The 24193-nt window shown below is 33.5% G+C and overlaps 1 protein-coding gene across 2 annotated transcripts; it reads right to left on the bottom strand.

The window, feature by feature from the left end:
- Positions 1 to 11360: 11360 nt before the first annotated feature.
- Positions 11361 to 18527, bottom strand: LOC140984455 (type I inositol polyphosphate 5-phosphatase 12-like). 2 transcript variants are annotated; one of them, XM_073451879.1, is made up of 12 exons: positions 17764 to 18423; positions 16790 to 17144; positions 16166 to 16418; positions 15188 to 15995; positions 14835 to 14959; positions 14601 to 14685; positions 13214 to 13379; positions 13071 to 13111; positions 12687 to 12954; positions 12459 to 12582; positions 11997 to 12357; positions 11361 to 11811 (listed from the first exon to the last, which is right to left on the bottom strand). In XM_073451879.1, exons 1-12 carry the CDS (start codon positions 18289 to 18291, stop codon positions 11488 to 11490), a joined length of 3438 nt encoding a protein of 1145 aa, XP_073307980.1. In that variant the 5' UTR covers positions 18292 to 18423; the 3' UTR covers positions 11361 to 11487. The 2 variants fall into 2 exon arrangements, with proteins under 2 accessions (XP_073307980.1, XP_073307981.1); XM_073451880.1 differs by having other exon boundaries at positions 13071 to 13379; positions 17764 to 18527.
- Between the last annotated feature and the right edge of the window lie 5666 nt (positions 18528 to 24193).

The raw sequence follows: 24193 nt of genomic DNA, 5'->3' as shown, positions 1-24193 counted from the left end.
GTTCGAACTTTGCACTTCATCAGCAATCCAGTCAGTTTCGGGTTTTGGTAGGCTGTCACCATCTTGATCTGTCATGCTTGGTAAAGTCCATCCATTGATGACACGCTGCCATGCCCTTTCATCTAAGGATTTTATGTATTATCTCATTTTGACCTTCCATAGGCTGTAATTGGTTCCATCTAGGACTGGTGGTCGAAGCGCTGCATTAGCAAGTGATGTATCCATTGATTATTTATTCTGTCGACACAAAACAAAAGCCAGAATCAGCACTTAGTATGTCAAGTGGAAGCTCTGATACCACTTGTTAGGATTTATTTTGTCCGACAGATAATAAAAATAACGAAAATATCATAATATGATGTAAAATAGTGAATTTGTGTTTAATCAGAATTAAGTGTTGTGCCAGATGTTACAACATCTCGGACAACATGCAGCGGAAAATTAAAGTTTGTAATACAAATTTGCTTTAAATAAATACGATGGACAAGATTGAATATGCACAAGTATAAATACTTGCGCGGTGCCTTATAGCAAAAATTAATCACTAGAAAACCCAAATGTTTACAAAAACCTATCACTAGTGATTATGATAAAAATCAATTTTCTCAACAAGTTGAGAAAATAAAGCTTTCTAAAACAACCAACAATATTAAAATGTGAATAAGAAAGCAAAAGAAACGCCAACGAAAACTAGAGTTTCAGAAACACTCTTCGGCCAACTTTGTCACGGAGGTTGTCTGAAGATGTTCCCAACACTCACGGCAGCACTTGCTATCGGCAGTCTTCAGGGCAACAGTAACGTTGAAAGTGTTCTTCTCTAAGATTCAGAACGTGCAACGTGCGTGTATAATGTTGAGAAAGAACGGCCAGCCCTACAAAGTCCTTGGTCTTCCTGTTTATAGATGAGAGCCTTATCTCATAAGGAAATCTGTTAAACAAGATAAGATAAGAGTTTGTTTAGAAATAAACTCTATTTAAACATTGATATCCTATCTCATCAAATCGTTATAATATCTCAATAAATCAACAATATGCTTAAATATATTTGTACAATTATCTCATTATCTTAAGAAAGGCAAAATCACATAATACTTCCATACTCAATTTAAATCAATAAGGAAAGATATAATTAGGGAAATAATTTAATTCTATAATTCTAACAAACTCGACAATATTATTTCCCTTCAAAAAGGAAGGACCATATATTATAGGACAATTTGAATGATGACAACAACATGATTGAAAATAATCTAACGGTCCAAATTTGGGCGAGAATCTGAGTAGACACCTCGGGAGGGTAAATCGCTGTGAGATATCCACCCCCAATATTTTTATCAACAGTGGGGAGAAGAAACATAAAAATCGAAATATTGATCATCCATTTCTACAGTCCGACATGAATTAACACAAATTTTGAACAAACACAAGTCCAGAATTAACACATGGTGCTCATGTCGGTCACATGTCTATTCAAATACTTGGTCTAAATTTCATACTTCTTTTAGACTAAAAAAGATGAGGTACCGATGATACCCTTATAGAGATAACCTGACCCGAACCACTAAATACACGAGCCCATTTATAAATGTACGCTCGGCTCATATGTGATACAGTTAAGACAAAGTAAGAATCAACATCTAATACGAATTCAAAACTATTCTCAGCTCGGAAAAGGCTTTGCAAGAAGGGAAGACTCGGATAGCCAAGCTCATAACCTGATCATCCGAGCCGAGCCCATACAGATATTGTGATAAATACAGATAAAGTCTCCTAAACGTAAACACGTGAACTAATATTTTATGATAACATAGAATCCCAAATATATCGGGATACGTTCAAAATTTATAATCTACCAAAGATAAGATCAGTCCAAATCTCATCACAAATATCATTTTTCACGGAACATACCTTACTAGAGTTTTTTTTTCTTATAATGTATCTAGCTCCTCCTGAACTAAACTAGGGTTGAGGATAGACATCTTGAAAAAAAGGGGAAAACGACTTGCTACGGAGATGAATAGAAAAAAGAAATGAGCTGATAAAGAAAATCTTGTCGGGAATCGCTTTTCAGTTTAACAGATTAACAATAGAAAGAAGAAAAATAAAAATGAGATGAAGGGTCAATATATTTATAGGAGAGCTCCAATGATGAAAACAACATGATTGAAAACAATCTAATAGTCCATATTTGGGCGATAATCTGAATAGATGCCTTGGGAAGGTAAATCACCATGAGATCTTTAGCTCCAATATTTTTATCAACGGTGCGGAAGAGAAACACACAAATAAAAATATTGATTGTCCATTTCTACTGTCTGGCCTGAACTAACACAATTTTTGAGCAAACACAAGTTCGGAATTAGCAAAGCTTGCTCAGGTCGTCCGTCTCTATCCAAATATTTGATATAAATTTCATATTTCTTCCAACCTGAACCGCTAAATACCCGAGCCCATTTATAAAGGTACACTTGTCTCATGTTTGATACAACTAAGACAAAGTAAGAACCAACATCTAACATGGAGCCCGAACTATTCTCAGCTCGGGAAAGGCTTTGCAAGTAGGGAAGACCCGGATAGTCGAGGAGCTCATATCAGGGTCATCCGAGCCGAGCCCATAAATATTCAAATAAATACAGATAAAGTCTCCTAAACGTAAACACATGAATTAATCTTTTATGATAAACATAGAATCCCAAAGATATTGTGATACATTAAAAATTTATAATCTACTAAAGTTAAGATCAGATCAGTCCAAATCTCATCACAAATCTTGTACTAGAGTTATTTTCCTATAAGATATCTAGTTCCTACTATAAATACTACGTACCTTTTACAGCTTTATACACCCACATGTTATTATCACTCAACATCACTTTTCTAACACACTTAATTTTTGTTCCAGTACTAATTTAAACATCGGAGGGGATATGCCGGAAACATCTCTATGCCCTCTAACTTTTGTTCATCCATACATATCTACACACAAGCTCTGCTCAGCCCAACATCAGATCAACAAAAGATTATTTGGCTCAACAGAGTGGACACAAGGTAAATTTTTTGGTTACCTAGAAAAAATAAATAAATAAAAAAATACCTCGTTCTCTACTTTTTGTACAGAACACACGTATCAAATATACCATGATCTACTATTATAGTTACTACAAATGATTCCTGTCACGCCCCGAGACGGGGTTGGTCGACATCGGCGTTGCTCTCAAATTTACATTCGACAACAACAAGTCTCGGAAGTACAGAATTTCAGAAACCAGTCTTTTATTCATAATACAACTCAAATAATAATGTTTTACAGCAAAAATGTAAAACCAGAAAATACAATGTCTGAACAGATGCCGCAGAATATAAAATATAAATCAGAACTGAGAACAACGATCTTCATCACCAGCCCCAGAACTGGATCTGCTCCTCTTCTTCTAACATTTCTTCAGTATTCTTATTTGAGATGAGTTTGGTGGGTGAGTGATATGGTTGTCACTCAGTAAGCAGGGGTGGGAATAACTCTCAGTTTTCAAACACCATTTTTACAGAAACAGTAATATAATAATATACAGAAAACTCTTATTTTCAGAACAGAAATCAGAATTCAGAAATCACAAGTTTCAGAACAGAAATCAGAATTAGTAAGCACTGAGCACGTTAGTGAATTTCATGGCTAAACTGATATCAGTCCCCTATATGTTCTCTCCTCTAAGGGGTGAGGTCAGAATCAGAATTCAGAATTCAGAGATGTTCAGAATATATATTTCTACCATTAGTTCACTAGGGAGTTTCAGTGCTTCAAAATCATATATCAGAAATCAAACATTCAGAAACTGTGCTTTAAAACAGAAATTATAAAACTGATTTCAAGATATTTATACGTAAACCCACTTACCGTAATTTGCTAGAGTTTTGGTTGAAGTCTACTGGAAATCTGGTTGTTCTTGCTACTGGTTTCTACTGCTCGAAAATCAGCACTCTCTTAGCTCGAAAATTCAAGTAATAATATCAAGATTTGTGTAACACCATTTCAGAGATCTGAGGTGCTATTTATAGGCAAAAATTCTGACTGTTAGCCTCCCCATTAATGACCATAATCTGATATTAACAGCCTTTATTCCTTGTTTAAATGCTTCAGTTACAAGTCATAAGTTGAATCAGTAACTTTTTGCTGAAATCTCGCGCTACTGAACTCTTCTGCTACTGGATTCTATCTGTTGTCTGCTGCTGGATTCTATATGCTGGAAAAATATCAACTTCTGAAATATTAGTTGTTGCTGGAATTGTTAGCTTATGCTGAACTTTTTGCCTTGCTGCTGAATTTTTGCTAGCTGCTGCAAAAATGCTAGTTACTGCTGGAAATTGGCTACTGCTGGAAATTCAGGTTCTCACAATTCCTGTGCAAAACAAAGCCAAACATAAGTCACAATCTCAATATTTTGATTTCCATTCTATGAGCCAAGTATAAATACCCAAAAAATAAATAAATACGAACATCATCAATAAAGGTACCGAATAATATAAATTTAATGTCGCATAATTTTTATTTTGCACAAAAAATTTATATGGATCCCACAAAATTATATACTATGTTGAGTTTGGCCCTGTTTTTTGAAGCACAAACACTTCAAGGCAACAGAAGATATACTTGGAAGAGGATAAAAACAAGCTCATGCAGACTGAAGATAAGCAATCAACGTGAATATATATAAACCATAAGGAAATCAAGTCTGGAATAGTAGATATATCACTCTATGTACATAACTCAAAACATTACAGTGTAATTCTTTTTGCTAGGTGCCTGTGGCTGCTTCTGTAGAGTAAGTTCATCAAACCGAACCACGCACATCGTGTGTCATTTCAGTTGCCAGCGATTCATCGTTGAATTGCATTTCTGATTCCTAACTATGACTGTTTTTGAATTGCTGATAACTCTTCTAGAAATTCTCTGTGAACTACTTCTCATAAGCGATAAATCGTGATTGATATTCGAGTGGTTATTGCCGATTATGACTACATACTACATGAATCTTTCATTGTTTTACTAGTTAGTTAATTTGGCTATCAAAAGAGTTTCCACAATACCAAGTAATGTATTAATAGCATGCTATTACCTGCATCCCAAATTATAGGATTGATTGCGTACAGGTAAACGAATATTAGTAGAAAACTGAAAGGAAACGTGATTTTCATTGCAAGACACAATTCATTAACATTATTTTATGCGTCTATATCCTATGGTATATACCAAAAAATTGATGGTTTTGCAGAAGAAAAAAACGTGATTCTTAAACGTGATTTTCATTGCAAGACATGGTATATAATAACATGTCGTTTAGATCACAAATGTTACTCTCCAACTCGAGTGATCTTTATCTTCATTTTAGGAAATTGAATCGACTAGAAACCTGTTTAAAATATACAATACACTTCCTAATGAGTTTCATAAACTTATGTGAGAGGCAAACCTCATGGTACTTTATGTATATAAGCTTGCATGAATATACAGATAAAATAAATGTTATAATTAGATAAAATCATAAAATATTATTAAAATAAATATTGTTTTTACATAAGAGTCAATTAAGCTCAAGTCATAAGTTGACTCGATGGACACCCACTCTAACAGCAACAATAAGAAGAAGAAAAAAAGGAAAGGAGGTAGAAGAAAGTGAGCCAAGTTATGTAAACATTCCCTTTTCTCCATTCCCATGGATTTGTTCCTCGATCCTTGCATTAAAAACTTTCAGATTATATATGGTGGTAAGCTTAGTCCTTTTGGGCTGATCATTGCCTCACTTTTACATTTTCTCGCATGGGATTCTTTCTGAAGAATCTGTACGTACATGTTAATGAAACCTATTTGTTAAATATTTCCAGGAAAACTTGCTGGTAATTTGCTGGTTTATGGGAATCTTTTCTGTAAACAATGTGTTTGGTAGAGCAATTTTTCATTCAATTTGATTTTTTTTGGCAATACTAATGAAGATATATATCCTGTAATAATCTCTTTGTCGTTACATATATATTGTATTACCATATATTTTTCTCATTTGGCATTTTTTTCAATCAATAGGAATCGAACATGTGACATTTGTTCTGATATCAATTGTAAGATCGAACATTTGTCGTTTTACCAAAAAATTATAATTAGTGATAACGTGTAACTCAAATCTTTTAAATCATACAACACCTCAAGTACTACCATTCAAGCGTTTTCCGAACATGAACAATTATTGTATCAAAAAATTAATGTTCTTTGTAATATCAAATTTTTTTATATCATTTAAATATTCAGGACTACAAAGAAAAATTACTGCAATTGTGAAATAATATAAGCAAAGTTATGAGAATAAAATAGAAATTTGACTATTTAGAAAATCTAAATCACAAATTAGAAATCGACTTTGAACAACTTTAATGTATGTGGAATAAAAAAACTGCAAAGAAATCATATTAATATATCTATTTAATGAGGTCAACTTTAATACATTTTTTCTACGTTTATGTCCTTAATCAATAGTTTTAAATTAATATTCAATAATATACATTACATAAAGTAAAACTGGCCTCATTATCAAGCATTCCTATATTAAAAAGACTAAAATATCCTTATTTTTTAAAAATCAAACGTATTTCAACATTAAATTATAGAAATTCAGACAGATTTACTCATTTTGGTATAGGGTTTTTGTCTTGTTTTTAAAAAATATGAGGTCTAAAATGTTATTAATTTTATATAGGTTGTTCTTTGCTTTTTTTTTTTTTTTTTTTTTTTTTTTTTTTAGAGGCTGTCGAGTGTCGATACAATTTGCCTTTTTTTTTCTCTGGAAAGAGTATCCATATATAAGCATAACTGAAAACTAAAATGACTGTTGAATATAAAGATTAATAATTAATTCTCACGCAATATACATAAATATGTAGTAAAGTTGATACTCTTTTCTTCACAATCTTTTTTGTCCAAAACTATAGCAAGGAATTTTTTAAAATTTTAATTGATACCTTCTAAAATTGACACATCTGGGCGGTTCTAAGATTATTTCAAAATTATCCCTAACCATTTAAGGTCCGGACCTCATTGTTGATCTAAGGGCATGGATATCAAACCCAAAACATACATTTAGAAATCCAAGCACACCAAGGGGCCGGGAAATCCGAGCCCACCAAGAAACCATAAAGCTAGAAATCTGAGCCCACCAAGAGGCCGGAAAATCCGAGTCCTGATGCAGTTAGGGAATGTGAAGACATTCTCGTTAATAGATAAGATGTCCCGATAAATACGAGATTCGATCAAATCTTCTCGAAATAAGACAAGAGTCCTAACCGTTATTAAGAGTCTCAGCCGCTATGATTAAGAGTCCTGTCCGAGGTCTCCTATCTCAGGTGAGATTCTACCCCAGTAAGAATCCTACTCCAAAAAGGTAATTAGCATCTTCTGTTTCTATAAATACTTGGTATTGATCATGGTTTTAACACTCTCACATTCTCTTGTCCACTTAACATTAGTCTATTTCCCTCCTCTTTAAGTTTGCTCATCGAACTGACTTAAGCATCGGAGGGGTCAGGCTGAAAAACTCTCTGGCGCCCCCTAACCCTATTTCTCTCTGTGCAGAGCCCGGAGTATTGACCCGATCCATTCCATTACGAAGATTCGAAAACCTGCTCTCCAGACCGAACACGAGGTAAAATTTTGATATCATCATTAATGGTTTCCTTGGTGCCTCGTGTTTTGTTCCTTTGTTGCATCCTATTACCTTGCCATATTTGTAATGGACAATCTTCATCAACTTACAATGTGATGGATGGACTTTGGTGCTACATCAGATGGGACAACCAATTCGACTCGACTGTTCAACAGGACTTGGGCATTGGCCTGTGGTCACAAGAACATGTCCATATGTGCCTCAAGGGCTTGATCTGATCAAGAAGGTCGAGTTCCACGGTCCATGTAGAAATACGACCACTGTTTGAATCGACGGGACTCTTGTGGCTCCAAATGATTTTCGAGACTTGGGAAACTCGAGCTGCTGGATTTTGTTCATTAAGGTCGACCAGCCGCTTTGATTCTTGGAGGAGTTCTCGATGCCAAGGGTGATGGTTTGTGGGCATGCAGGAGTAAATTTGTCCATATTTTGTATTTTTAAAATTTTTAGGACGAATTTTATGAGAAAAATTTGAAGAAATTTGTTTTCTAATTTGGGTTAATATCATATCAGGAAATGAATTTTTTGTCCGTTCAATTTTAGGTTTTATTTGTTAAGTTTTGGTTTTAGTGTATTAATTTTTATTTCTTCTTTAATTTGGTCCAACTGACTACATGGTGTCGGACACGTCAGACATTTCTGTTGTCACGTAAACAGTTTTTCTTATTCAAAATTATCTAAAACTGATAATGTTGCATCCACTATTTATCTATCGTGTAAATTTTTTATAAATTAATCACACTTTCACACTTATTTTATAAAATCCTTTCATACCGTACAAAAATAAATTATTTATTTCCATATTTTAAACACTCTTCGACTAAGGGAAAGATACCTTCCTTCGGCATTTAAAGTAGCCTAAGTGAGTTGACTTTATCGTAGCTTTAAATTGCTCCAAAAGGTGAAATCGCTCACCTTAGACGCCCCTCACCCCCGGCCCGACATGATTATGAGATGAGGTAAATCATGGTGACTCAGCCAACCAACAGTAGCTAGACTTTATGCTACGCCGCGCACAAGGAGTTCCCCCACATTGGAGAGAATTTAACTCTCGCACTGCCGCTTGCGAGACTCGATCCCTGATTATTGCTCCAAGATTCACTGCTGCTGACCAACTGAGCTAAGCCCATGCGGGCTATCGTAGCTTTAAATACTCTTGCATCCTCTTGTTATAGGCGGCCTCACTTTTATAAAATATAGAGGCTTTTTTTTTCCACACAAAAATCATGGAAAAAACAATGTTTACAAATAGATTTCTATTTTATTTATATTTAATTCATTTAAAAAATAATTACACATTTTTCAAAATTTAGTTAACAGTGATCTCTTTACCAACAAAGAAAAATGTATTACTAAATATAGATATTGAGTTATATATTTGGGACAATCGAAAAATAATATTCATATAATGGAAATGATTAAATATATATGTGTGTGTGTGTGTGTGTATGGAGATCGAGACCGAAGATTAATAATATTTTATATTACGAACTAAATTTTGGTGTCACGACAGATTAATCAACCATTTTTCATAATTTATTTGACATTAAGAAAAGAAATGAAAATTTTTGCTGAGGTCAATTTCAAGACACGACCAGATATAAAGGGGGGCCGAGCATGAATAAGCATTTTGAGTGTTGCGAATCAGGGTGTCAATGGAGCCGGAGATAGATGGATACATGAGCCTATTGAGCTCAACCCGAGCGCTTGTGAACTTGGCCCTTTTGAGCTCTGGCATCAGCTAGCTTGATTGGTGGGATTTTAAAAAGTATTTTCAAATATATTTTAGCAGAATATACAATAAAGATAATAGGTTGTTCGTAAAATCAACTCCAAACACATATGTAAGTAACACCGTTGAGATGATATCAACCTATATTAGATTTACATTTTCATCACATGCAATAGATGGACATCACCTCAGCAGTGTTCATAGTGAATAGCCAAGATATCAGTTCTATGTGTATATATACATATGCATCAAACCCTTGTACATAAATTATTGATTATTTCTTCCTTCTTTCTTCCTCTTAATTGAAACCTTCAAGTGTAATGATCTCTTTAAGCCTTTTTTTTTTAATTTTAATAAATAAATATCTAATTAATAATGTCAGTGTGGGAAGCGTAGGCCGAGAATTTGAGGAAGACGAAGTCCAAAACAGAACAGTTACAAATTCAGAATTCAATGGATCAGATAATGGGTTTCCTATTAAAACATGTGCCGGTAACAACAATGGTTGCCCTGGGCAGGTATGGTTCGAATTCAAGAAATTATTTTAGTTTATATTTTTCGAAAATATTTTCTATTTTTCTTTGAAAAATAGTTTTATTACATCATAAATGGTTTATGAAAATATTCTGAAGTTTGATGAATTATCGAGTTTGTGACTCGTTTATAACAATATTCTCCCAGTTTTATTACATCATAAATGGTTTTCTGAAAATATTCTTAAGTTTGAGATGAATTATTGAGTCGTGACTCGTTTATAACAATATTCTCTCAAACTCATATATATATTAAACAAGTCAAATTTTGAAAATAATTATCTTTTATTGTTGTTATTAACGTTAATTTTGGAATCGTGTCAGAGTTCTGAAATTAAGATAGAGCTTAGAAAGACATAAAACTCACTTATTTGAACACAACCAAGGCAAAATAATTTTAGTCAAACATTTTTTTAAAAAAAATGACATTCTCATGTGTATTTGAAAACATTCAAATAAACTTGTAAATAATCGTTTTTTAAAAATGAAGTTTGACCAAAATTATTTTCCCAAATATCTCTAACATTGAATTGGTATTACGTATCCCGAAAATCATCTGTAAGTAAGATGTTATATAAATAATGTTTCTCAGAAGTAGCATATATCGTAATGCGAAGGAATGTGTATATTTGGATTTTATAAAAAGTGTCATTTTGGTTGAATTTAATACTTAAAATTTATTTAAAACAACTAATATTATATATACAAATATAAAATTAAAGATTACATCCATTTATTTTTTAGAATCATATAAAATTTATTGGAATTGTACAAAATAATCGAAGAAATCTCAGCACCTATTTTAATATCCCAAATTATCCTAAAATCTATTTTTCCTCTATTTCTCTCAATCTCCTCGTGATCATGACTTGTGTGATGTGTCTACCCTCATAATTTGTTTCCTATCTACGAGAATTTATTTTATCCAAATATATTAATATCATACTTTCCAAAGAAGAAGAGATTAATCATTACAAAAATATATTTTATAAAATTTAAAACTTTTAAGATATTAAAAATTTTAGTTAATACCTTAAGGATTAAGAGCTATAATGATATATTTCTATTTTGCATAAAATAAAATGTCATACATGGTAAACTATAGATGTATTATTGATTGGTCAAATTAGTTCCTGATCCGCCGTCAGTTATGTAACTCTGGTAAAAATTAAAAAAAAAAAAACCAATATCATAAAAAATATAGTGAGTGAACAAAACCAGGTTTTGATTAGTCGAAAAGTCAAAAAATCAACTCGGTCCGATAATTTTGCAATATTTGCCTTAACTTCCAAATGACATATACTTTCATACAAACTTATTAACAGAACACAACTTATTGACCTAGTTTTCACACGATCAGTTGAAGGCTTCAGGAAACCATAGAAAAAGATGTACACAAAGATATTAAATTTTTTCTATAAGACTATCAATCCTTGGCAAAAAAATGGCAATGAATGACTATTTACTTCGTCCTAAAAAGGAAAATGAAGACCAAAAGTACTATCTAAAATATCTAGACCTATGGGTACACGATCTCGGCATTTCTCGGAGCATTTTTTTGGTTGGAACTTGGTCCATGTCTTGAGGCGGCATTAGATTTTTTATCCGGATTAACCGAATTTCCAGAGAAGCAATGCCGTACGTGCACTCGATGCATTTTTGTGTCAGTTGAACAGCTGCCTCTTACATTTACCTGCAAAATCACTTCCTTGTCTCTGGTGTCTTCAGACCACCAGCTCTGTGGGATGCCGTCGACAAACTCCTCCAATGTGTGGAATTCTTCGTGATGTATCGATATCTCCACAACTTGATCCGGCTTTATCATGCCAGCTCCAGGCGTCACCTAAATAATTATGTACAAAGACAAGGGTATGGTAACAGCATGAGCTTATTTGTGAAAAATTCCCAAAGATTGATCTAGTATCAAATAGGATCCAGGATTTTATGTATAGGTGGGGGAAATCCTATTTTGATTAAAATGTATATTGCATCAAAATATATTAATTTGTAGAAAATTTAAGAGATTACCTCGAGCCAAAGTGGGAAACCATAAGAAGCTCTTGGGCGGAAATTCGATGGGACCTCATCTTCATTGATGCTGGATTGACCTTCACAGATTATATGAAAAAATACTATGTCTTCACCACTTTTATTGGTGATTTTCAAATTGAAAGTGTCTTGGTTCTGGAGCACGATTTGGTTGGTACTGACAGCGGTTTCTGGAACAAACCGCTGTGCTTCACGGCTAGATCTGATTGCTTCATTGGATTCGAGTATTTTTCCGAATTCCTGTCTCCTTATTGATCTATTAACATGAGCAATGTCCACATTCAACTTGCATCGTACAGGTTTATGATCACTCTCAGTCACGTCCATACGAGCATCGTACCTTTTCGATAAAACAAATCAAGAAATAGACAAAATTTTTAACAAACATATAAATAAATATATAGAAGGAAGGAAGGCAATAATTAAATCCATGCAACCCACAATAGTATGGAAGCAACGACAGGAGATTCTAGACTGCATTCTTGCCCTGAAGCAACTCTGCTATCTCGATATAGTATTCTATCACACCAAGCTGGGATTCGTTTTTTCTCACCCGAATCATAGCCTGTGAATCAGAAAGGTTCCACGAAGATTAACCACGTAAATTAGTAGCGAAATTCATCAAAACTGGCTGTAAAAGAGCCAAATAATTCTTTGAAATGTATATACCTCCTAAACCAGGTTTTCCTCTTTCAAACTTGTAAGTTGGAGGAAATCTGATAAGTGCCTCATGCATTCCTTGAAAGACTCTACCGGCTTTCATTTCAGCTCGAAGCTGGTCTTTCTCTCGCAGCCAATCAAAGCTTCTTTGGGAAACAAAGTCTCTTGCTTCATCGTAAGATATTCCAAAAAGGCGATAGTTAAAATCACCACAAAATATGAACATATCAGCTTCAGCAAGATCGGGCTTTCCCTCATCAAGATTAATTGTTGCGACCTATTGTTATCATTAAAAATAAAAAATAAAAATTAAAAATTAAAAAAGAATACATTTGTGAAACAAAAAAGAAAATATCAACAAAAAGTATTCATAAAATAGTCCTTTGTGCGTACGTTAGGACCACGAAGCATTTGAGCTGCAGATGACACACCAGCTGCAACAGAGACGATCCATGGCAAGCCAAAAGAATAAAGCAGCCAGAATAAATATGTAGAGAAGACAATACAGCAAGACAAAAACAGGATTCGCAGCATACCAGCAGCATTGCTTAGGAGGTTTGAAGACCGTGTGAAAGTCATTGTTCGAAATATATGATCGAAATCAGCATTGCGACGATTAACTGCTTCCAAATGTGCAGCTAAGTGACAATTTGCAAAACATATGATCCTATCAAATACTCTCAACCTTAAACCAACACCTCCCTGCATGTCAGATTTAGCCACATATATCACCAGCATATCAAACACGTCCACAAAATATCTATCTATGTCTGTATGATAAACTAGGTAAGAGGAATTAGAATTTTATCTTATAGATTTTTCGCCTCTTCGGTACGTCACTGATAGAGTTCACAAAAATAAGATTCTTTATTTAATTATTTACGAGGAATTGGAGTTTACAATTCATTTCATACACATTATTATTCAAGCATATGAATGCAGTCTGAATTTTAACTGAAAAGTTTTCGGAACTTTAATTATGTAATTCGATTAATAATATGGATGAAAACATTGTAGACTGAATAATTAACAACGCACGCATCACATATACCATGTCTCTGCGACGTATATTATGAAATAGCACCACACGGATTTTTGTTCTCTTTGTTCTGTCGCTAATTGAATTACTAAATGGGAAAATTGTTTTTTCAGTCCATTATGTTTGTCCTCTCGCAATTTTAGACCGCCAAATTGCAGCCTTAGTCATGTATGTTTATTTCTTCGCAATTTTGGTTCGATTTTGTCCATAAAAACCACTACTCACCAGAGTTTGATGATTTGACGTCGGAACTTGTCTATGACATAAAAATTGGGGATCTTTCGAATTGGAGTTGAAAAATGTCGATTTGGGGAGAGAATGCTCCTAAAGCCTTTTGAAGGGTTGCTTGAAAGATCCTCAATTTTTATGTCACATAGGCAAAAGTTTCATCGTCAAATCATCATAACTCCAGCGAGTAGGGGTTTTTCTGGTCAAAATTGCAAAAAAAATTTAACATACAGGACTAAGACTGTAATTTAACTATATAGCGGACTAAAATCACAAGAGAACAAACATAACAAAATGAACAAAAACAAGTTTCCCTTACCAAAATAGCTTTACTTTTTTAAAAACAATCATCTTCAGGGATTGCAATTCATATTTCGATATTCGAATTTATGAGAATAACCTGATTTTAGATTTAAAAAAAATTCAAATTTTGATTGATATGATACTATTAATAAATTCGACAAATAGTAAGGGAAGTAAATATCAAATTCAAGTGAGATCAAGCTGGTGTTGCAGTTGCTCAAACATAAAATGACGTTTCTGCATCTAGAAGAAATCTTAGGGAGAGGAGAATACCAATTCAAATAAACCACAAAAGTATTTTTGGTTTTACTTGTGATCATATTGAAATGTTGAAAGAGTAAACGATATGGTACCTTATTACCAATTGCGCGGCCTAATCCACATGCTACTGCTGCAACATCCAGGTCCCCGACATGAGTTCTGAGTGTTTTCCTCACCCTTAGAACGAAATGAGTACTGATCAGAATTACACTCTATATTGTAGGCAAAAATTTTGAAAAATGCTTTCTTTCGATGATCGGCAAGTGCTTTTTAGGCACAAACAATACAATGTAAGAGCTCAATAACGCACGACATAAAAATTGTACCATATTGCTATAAGCAAGCCAGCCAACTGCCTAGACCCAACGCGTTCAAATGTCGACCCTTCATCTAAAGCCTTTCCAATGTGGTCTTGCCACCATTGCCCAATTGAACTGCCTTCAAGTCCTACCTAAAATATAGATAATAATTAGAGAGGATTGAAAAATAAAATCTTTAGAACGAATCTGCATTTTTGTCGTCAAGATCATACAATAATTCAAAAGAAAAATCTATGATGAATTTGTTGTATATAACATTTTCAAAGCTAGCTATTCAAGTTGTGAGTTGTGATTGTTTGCCTTCTGCTCAAGATTGAGACATTGTTTATGTATTAAAAAGAAACCCATTAATGACTTACTGTTTCTTTTGCCGCTGACATTGCAAGGAAACCTGCACCCATTTCCACTTCTTGCAGCCCAACAACTACAATACCAACATCAGAAACTGCAGAACCTAACCATGACATAAGAGCATCATGAGAGGCTCTTCCTTGGCCAACATTCCATGTGCCAACTAGAATTCTAATATTCTCAAGTCTTGTATACAAGTCTTCTCTTGCAGCTAATTCTGGACGTAAAATATTATCAATCTGTGCTGGAGATGAGATGTTCCATCCACGTATACCCCCATGAGTTGCCAAGCTATAAACATAACCATTTCCTATTACTAATTTTATAACTGGCCCATTATGTGCAACCCAACTGGCAATTAAATTTCCTTCAAGATCCAGTAACTGGACCATGCCACTTACATAACCAACCCATATTCTTCCCCCATGAGTGCAAAAGCACAGAACACCACATGGATGATGAGTGAAATCTTGTAAACGATTTCCATTTCCGTCCCACTGGATCAACAAGCCATTCGAACATCCAGTCCAAATCATTCCATCAGCTGTAAGAACTATTGCTTCTGTTTTTTTAGTTTCTTCAGCAAAAGCCCCTGCTCCTTTTGTTGCAACACGGCGAACTGCATCTGCAGCACCCATTATAGCATTACGCGACCGCTGCAAAAACCCTTGGGATTTCTCCTTTTTAGACTTGGATACAAACTTAACATTCATCTCATCTTCGGCTGTTTGGTCTTGGGTTGATGACATGTCGGCACGATTCTCAATTTGACCCTCTATATTAAATACTTTTACAAATTCTCTTGTACGAGCATCCCTACGATTCACCAAGCATTTATCATATGAATAACAATTTTCGGACCACAAATGGACATATAAATTTTTTATTATATTGTGATGAGTTAATATTAAAGCAAAGACTTGGGCACTTGACTTTTTCCACAAGTCAGACATAACAAAGCAATTCATTTTAGTAATTGAATATACCATAGGGAGAAAGATGACGATCCAGCAGCCCAGACTTTGGCTCTGACATAGTCTGATAACAAGCACTTAACATCCGAGGAAGAAATATTACATACACCATTCACTGTGACTTGACTTCTGAGGTCAATGAATGATCTTTCGACCAACAATGCAGCCATATGTCTTTCCTCCAATGATAAAGAGAGAGATTTTTCTATGGCTTTCCATGGCCAGAACTTTATAACACCGCCTTCAGAACCTGACCATACATCACCTGCAACCAAAACAAAATAAGTTAACTACCACCATAACAAAGATATGCCAAGATTGATAAATATTAATGAATTAAACAGCATAGGTGCATTTTAAGTTTTGTTTGCCTTAAATTGCATCATGCATCAACCTTGTTGAAATCTAATGTGATCATAAAGAAATAATGTTTCAAACTAATTTCAAGTTATATGTGAAGAAATAGGTCAACACAAGGAATTTTGCTAACAAATTAAGCAAATAAGGAAATTACGTTCACATACATGCTAGAGAATGAGAGATGATTCAAAAATATGATTTTTCATGCACTATATTGTATAATAACCATCGTTGTTAAATGGGATAAGAAAACACTTTGCTAGAGATATGATTTACCGTAAGAAGAAATCACCATGGAGAGAACAGGCCCTCGATGTGCCTGCCAAGATAGACCTTCTTTGAAAGCAGTCTCTTCTGAGAAATTCTGTTCCATTTTCCAAGACCTAATTTTACCATCTTTATGCCCACTCCAAACCAACTTACTCCCATGATCAACCATCAAGCATATTGTCGGTGATGTGTTCGCCGATTCATAAAATGGAGCAGCGTCTTCATCCCCTCTCCGTGCCCTGCCCCCTGTCCCGATTCCAGGCTTGTATGCATCAGAATAGTTCCATACTCTGATGCCTGATTCTTGCCCAGCCCACAATTGTGTTTCTGTACTAGCAATTGCTCTTAAAAACTTTCCAACCTGTAAGACATCCACCACTTTTCAAGGGTTTACGTGTCCGCGGGTGATTCTTCAAATACTGACACACACCAGACGTTGGTCCATACAGAAATTCCACAATAAATTACGACAAATCTTAAACCATTTCTGCATGTTTCTTTGTTTGGGAAGTTACATTGTTATCTTAAAGATAAGATTCTCAAATTTCATGGTGTTTCATGCGCCAAATCTAGTGTCAAGATTTCAATTTTCTACACTTCTTCAAAATTTGATAGGTATAGCAGCTTTGAAACTAGATGTTTGACGGGATCTAGAATACTTAATTCATTTGAACAAAAAAAGGAGCCCATGATTCCAAGAGTATAAACAAAAATTCTTTATGAGGACTTTTATGAAGATAAATCCTGACTTGCCATAAGCAACAATTTTAGATTCACACCATTAAAATATATATTTTACCCATCGAGTTTGGAATAGAACTGTCCATACTTTTCCACAGAGATACAGTCACAAAATCAATGCATAGAACAAAAATTATTACAAATTTCGAATTCCCTCTTGCTTTGTTCTTTCGAGCACATTTAAAGCTGAATACTTTAAAATTAAAAAAAATGGAACAAAAAAAATGAAAGAATCCTACCTGAGTTTCTCTCAAGGGGTGTGGCCTGAGTTCCAAACATGTCGGCCGAGAAGGGTGCACAGCCGCCCTGTTAGGTGCCTTGAATACTCCCACGTCACCACCACTCCCCACAAACTCCGGCAGCGGTTGCTGTGGCAGCCTCTGGCCTTCATCACACGCACCGCCATCCCTCAACGCCAGTCCTTCAATCCTCTGGCTCATACCAATATAATCCACGTGACGCTCGCTCACAGACCCTATTCCTCCACCACCAGAATTCCCAGCAGTGGTGGAATACGGATAAAACTCATCTTCATCAGAAGAATTCGATTTGCCGTCATTATACACATTGTTCTTACTGGTAGCGTGGTTTATCATAATCTGATTCTCATCGAGGCTGTGCTTGCGGGTCTGGTGGTGGCGGTGCTTGTTGTGGGTTCCGGTGTTCGTTCTCAGCTGATGGCTGTAGGAGTGGGCTTTCCGGCGCGGAGGCACCAGTGACAACTCCTCCAGCGCCGTCTTGTCATCCTCCTCTAAACGTTCGTCCATTTCCGGAGATGGGGTTGCGCTCGGGATGATTTTCTCCTGAACAAAAACTTTTTCATCAATGTTGTTGGGATTCGGATCCAGGGAAATGTGAGAGCCGGAGTGAATGTGGGGGGAAGAGAAAAGGTCCAAATGTGGAGTGTTAGTGGGGTGGCAGTCCGAGAGGAAATCGGCGCAAAAATCTGGTGATGTACGGACAACAACGTTTCCATTTTCCAGGGTGTGCCAGAGTGGCAGATTAGATTAGGAGATATTTTAGTTTTTCTTACATGTGTTTTTACACAAAAATTGATGTAAAACAGTTTCACGAGTCAATTTTGTGAAACAAATATTTTATATGGGTCACTTACAAAAAAATATTAATTTTTATGTCAAATATATTACATTTTATTGTAAATATAGATATGATTGATCTGTATCACGAATAAAGATCCGTGAGATCCTCTTATAAAAGATCTACTCGATGTTTTATACAATAATTTAATTTACGTTAGTTGACATTTTTAAAATCTCACACCTCGTCGTTATCTTTCGATGTGTATTACGTAAATTTCATTACCAAAATTAGACAAAAAAATTATTAAATTCGAATTTGAAACATAGATTATTATTATTATACGAGATAAGATATATTTTAATATGAGTTCAGAAATAAAAAAAATGTACAAACAAAAACAAAAACTATATTGTTTATAATTATAAATAAGATATCCAGAAATCACATAATGTTTTTTCCCTACTATCAAATTAAATATCATGGGAATCTTTATCTCCTCATCGATACAACTTCAAATCAAATTCAGATAATGAAATTATTCAAATCTTTTTTTATATCTATTTTAAGTGTATGTGCTTTTTTAATATCTATACATATTATAAAACATGGACTCTTAGAATAACTCTTTTTAGTGCCTTATTATAACATTTTTTAGTACAAAAAACAAATTTTTTATTTAATAAAAAAACAGCAGGAAAACTTATTTTATTAAATTTATAACTTATCTATAACTAATACATCTTATCCACTTTTCAAAATCTTTTAAATTATTTTTTATATTCATATCTATACTTCTAAATTTTTAGATGTTTATATCATTCTTAATATAAAAAAAATTATAGAAACATTTATTAATTTGAAATTAACAAAATTATAATATGTAAATAATTATTCCAAGTATACACACATGCAACGCGTGCAAACGGACAGTAATATCATTATTATGAGTATGTCTTCTGTGAGACGAACTAACTAATCTATATTTGTGAGATTAGTTGACTCAATCCATACCAACAGCGAAAGGTAATATTTTGACATAAAATAATTTTTTTTATGGATCGCTCAGGTCAGGATTAACAGCATGGCCTGCCCCAGCGCGAGGGGTGCAGCCTGGAAAATCTAGGCATACAGACAGCGTGGTATGTGGGTTACACTGCTTGGAACTTTCAGGCAGTGAAGGGCACACTGGGACAGCCAATTTTTCCCACTCCATTGCCAAGTGCACTGTTTCATGAACTAGCATACAAGTTTTCAAGGTATCACATGCAACAATAAATATATAAAAAAAGACTTGCATTTATGTAGTTATAACTATATGGTATAAGTATAAAAATTGCATACATATATTCTTTTGATATAGAGGAATAAAACTTATGTAGTTCGCTTATTTTTAAATGGTTACATTTAGGAATAGCGTTGTTCAATCACCCACATTTCTTCCTACCGTTGTTCCGGATGTTCCCTCAGTTTTGTATTGGTCTTCTTCATCACTTTTAACATTTTGTGTTCGGGTAGCGACTTTTGATCAATCATTGAGCAAACATTAGGCTTCCAAATATTCAGGTCTTAAGCTAGAACGTCTCTCATTTAATGTATTTCCTCCGATAATAAAATTCTGCTCCATTGCAACCGTTGAAATGGGATAAACTAAAAAATTTTTTGTCATTATAGACAAAATTGAAAATAATTGTATTTTTTTCCATCACTATCACAATATGTTGAAAGTGTTATCATCTGCGTCACTAAAATAAAAAAAATAGTGGTAAAATAATATCAGGTTCCTGATTGAAACTTAAGGATCGTCGTAGATGTTTCGTCCATTCTGCTAATAAAATTTGTGTTTTAGTAAGTTTAGAAGTAATATTACTAGTGGATTGTGGTTCATATGGAACAATTTGTCCACCATTTTTTGTGTTATATTTATTATAAATATCAAATAAATGAGTTCTAATATTAAACAAAATCAATGAGGTAGATGAAACCGTTTCTGTAATATGATCTAAAGAATCGTAATATAATGTTTGTATTTCCTGTAAATCATCTAATTTAATTTTAGGATCTAAAAAAAAGCACATAAAAATATTTTAAAAATTTCTAAAAAATATTTTTCTCGCTTTTTTCATAACATAAATATATTGAACTAAAGCATCATCATTATATTTAATATGTCAACTAAAAATACATGCAATGTTGCAATAATGTATTAAAAATAAATGAGAAGTAGGATAACAAATTAACACTGGATAATTGATAACGAGCATCATTAAACACTTTTAAAATTTCACAACACTAATTCATTTGTTTCATTGATTTGCAAACAAATAAATATCACGAGCTTAAACATGTTGATGAAAAATAAACATAATAAATCTTTATATTCAAAAGAAGATAATGACAATTTATATGTTGAGTTTCAACATGTTGGAACGTCACGTGCAAACCTTTCAGGCGTCATACCATTTATTTCTCGAAAATTTTTCCATTGTTTCATAACTCGGGATATGTTCATAGATAATGAATGGTGGTCCTAATTGGTTTAATATGGATTCTAAATTTTTTAATTCATCTTGAGCACAAAAATTTAATATGATATGTGTATCTAATATGAAAAAATTTACCAACTAGTGATGGTTTACATATTTTAAATAAGCTCACTAACATTAGAAATATTTGCACTAGCATTATCAAAATAATTGAAAAGCTTGAGAAGTTATATCACATTCTTCTAAAATAACAAGCATAAATTTAGAAATATTTTGTCATAGGTGGTTATTTAAAACATCTATATGTAAGCAGTCTTTTTTTAATGTTCTAAGAAACATGTAATACACATATATGAACAACTTGTCAATTATCACTCCAAATATCCGAACACAAAGAAACTTTATTATTTAAACTAACAATTTTTTTTTTCAACAACTAATTTTTTAAGTGTATGTTTTTGTGTATTTCGTGGGACACATTTGATAGAAGGATTTGAACTTTTGAAAGCCAATTTTCAAAAGATAATTTATCACAAAAACTAAAAGAAAGTTGTTCAACAACACGATATCTAGCCTTTTCTTCTCTAAATTTAAACAAAATATTTAAATAATTGAGAATCATAACCCGTTTAAGACGAGAATACCGGCATTTGAGTTTGAGAACGATCAATACCAATTTATACCTGATGATTTTTTTCGACGTACCATGTTAAAGTTTCATAATTATATCCTTGTAGAAATTTTTAGGTTTCTAAATAATATTTGCATTTGGCTTGTAAATCACCCGAAAGAAGCGTCACCTTTTCAAGATATTTTGTGAAGATATAAGATGTGTTGCGAGGCACCGCTCGAGTTTTAGGCACAGTCGAATTGCTCATATTTTCTTGAATTGGATGATGATATGTTTGTTGGTCAGTCTCTTGTTCTTTTGCTCATCATCGGAAAAATCAATATCATAATCGTCAACAATGAATGAAAGAAAATCACGATCCTCAAACTTGGGCATAATGTTTTTTCCCTTGTCCTTATCGCTACAACTTAAACCGACAATTTGTATTAAAATAACATCGAAGTAATTAGGAAAATTAATGAACAATTGACAATAATCGACAATCGATATTTTGAGAATGGAGAAATAAATCTTGAATTGAGAATTAGAGATTGAGAATTGAGTATAAAAAATGAAAAGGGTGAGGAGTATTTATAGAGTTGAATTCGAAAAAAATTAAATAATGTTCAACGGTCAACCATTGCACAATGGCCACGTCTTGGTGAACATTGATCAACGACATCCACAAAATCGTGGCCATTCTTTTCTTTTTAAAAAAAAAATCAAGGGATGACCCGACGGTTGAAACCCACGGGGTCGACCCACCAGGTTGATCAACGACCACTTGATCATGGTCATTAACCTCCAACTGCCACTCAATCTGTTGATCATGACCATCCACTTTTAAAAAAATAATATTAATTAAATATTGCCAACCCGCGGGGCTCAACCAATCCGACCCGACGGGTAGACGAGTTTTAGTACCTGAAACCTTAATCGGACAGCTTTTGGTCGATCATGACAACGATTTTGGGTCAAACCTATTGACCTGGTTAACCAATCCGTTGACCACGGGCTAGGTTGGACCAACCTGGTCCGGTCCAAGCCGGCGCGTGTCCAGGTCACACGTGAGATGGTTTCGTAATATTTTTGTGTATTATTATTATGCATTATAACGCGGATAATAAAATGGACAAAAAATGAATCACAAAAATCTATAAAAGAGCGTCTAACATGTTAATTTTGTAAGATAGATTTTCAACTCGCTTCAGTTCATGAAAAAGAATTAATTTTTATGTCTAAAATATTGTTTTTCAATGAAGCTATAGATTGATTTGACTCATTTTACATATATAAATATGTGATACCGACTCATATGAGGTTTACTCAAAATGAATGGTTTCATCTCTTGCAAACTTGAAGGTACGCCTTTAAGCATTAAAAGTTCAAAAATATAATTTATATTGATACCCAAATTATTAAAAATTATTAAAAAAATATGTAGCTTAATTGTAGATATGAAGTTGAAATTTAAATTAGAAAAACGATTTTGCTCTCGAACTATAGTTTAAGATCCATGTTTACGACTTTCTCGTAGAGATGTGAAACGGGCTGACAAAGTGGGCCTCCAAATGGATAACCAAGCTCAACTCATCTAGGGCTTCCTTGTTCGGAAATTGACTTCGCTTTGTTTGCTCTCCCGCTACGCTAGCACTTAAAGACATAGTTTGGTACACATGGTAAGATAAGCATGTGATATATAATATAAAGATAAATAAGATGTAGGATATTATATTTAATGTTTGGTATGATTTTAATAAGAGTGATTAAATTTATATATTAGATTGTAATGACAAAATTAACCTTATCATAATAAATTTTATAATTTCAAAGTTGTTGCTTGAGTTCATATTTCTTATCTGTTCATGCACCGACAGTGCTTGTATGATTTATTTATTTATACCTAATTTTATATATTATATAATATGATAATTTAGCTCTTGATTTTGTAAATCAAATCAAATATCAATTTTAAGGTTAATCGAGTGATACTAATAATTTTATTGAGATTTATAAAAATCATTTATATAATTATCTTGAGTTCATTTATATAATTATCATATTATATAATATATAAAAATAAATAAAAATATTTATTTGATTTTAATTTTTACCTACTAGCAGAGATTTATAAAACAAATGAAATGAGATAACGATAGGGTTTAAGATTTTATATATTGAGGACAATTAAGTCATTCGTGATGTTTTTTATCATTAAATTAAAATCATCACATATCATAAAAAGGATATTTTATCCTTGTATAAAATTATTTATTACCATGAGCTTTCTAAAAAGATAACAAACGTGGGATAAAGATGATTATTTATCAATCTCTCATTTATCTAGTGTACCAAACTATGCTAAGAGACTATCTTATCCCAAAGTGATCCCCCACTTCATTTAGGTTCATGTGTATACTTGACACGCATTTTGATACATCAGCACTTTGTCCCGATATCACATAGACAATATTTCAAAGTAAATATGTCAAAAAAAGTCCGAAAGAAAGCATTAAAAGCTATCCTTATCTAGAC

Source organism: Primulina huaijiensis, chromosome 9 (assembly GCF_012295235.1).
Source record: "Primulina huaijiensis isolate GDHJ02 chromosome 9, ASM1229523v2, whole genome shotgun sequence".
Taxonomy (NCBI): Eukaryota; Viridiplantae; Streptophyta; class Magnoliopsida; order Lamiales; family Gesneriaceae; genus Primulina; species Primulina huaijiensis.
Note: the sequence above shows the minus strand (reverse complement) of the source record. Positions and strands in the feature narration are given on the sequence as shown.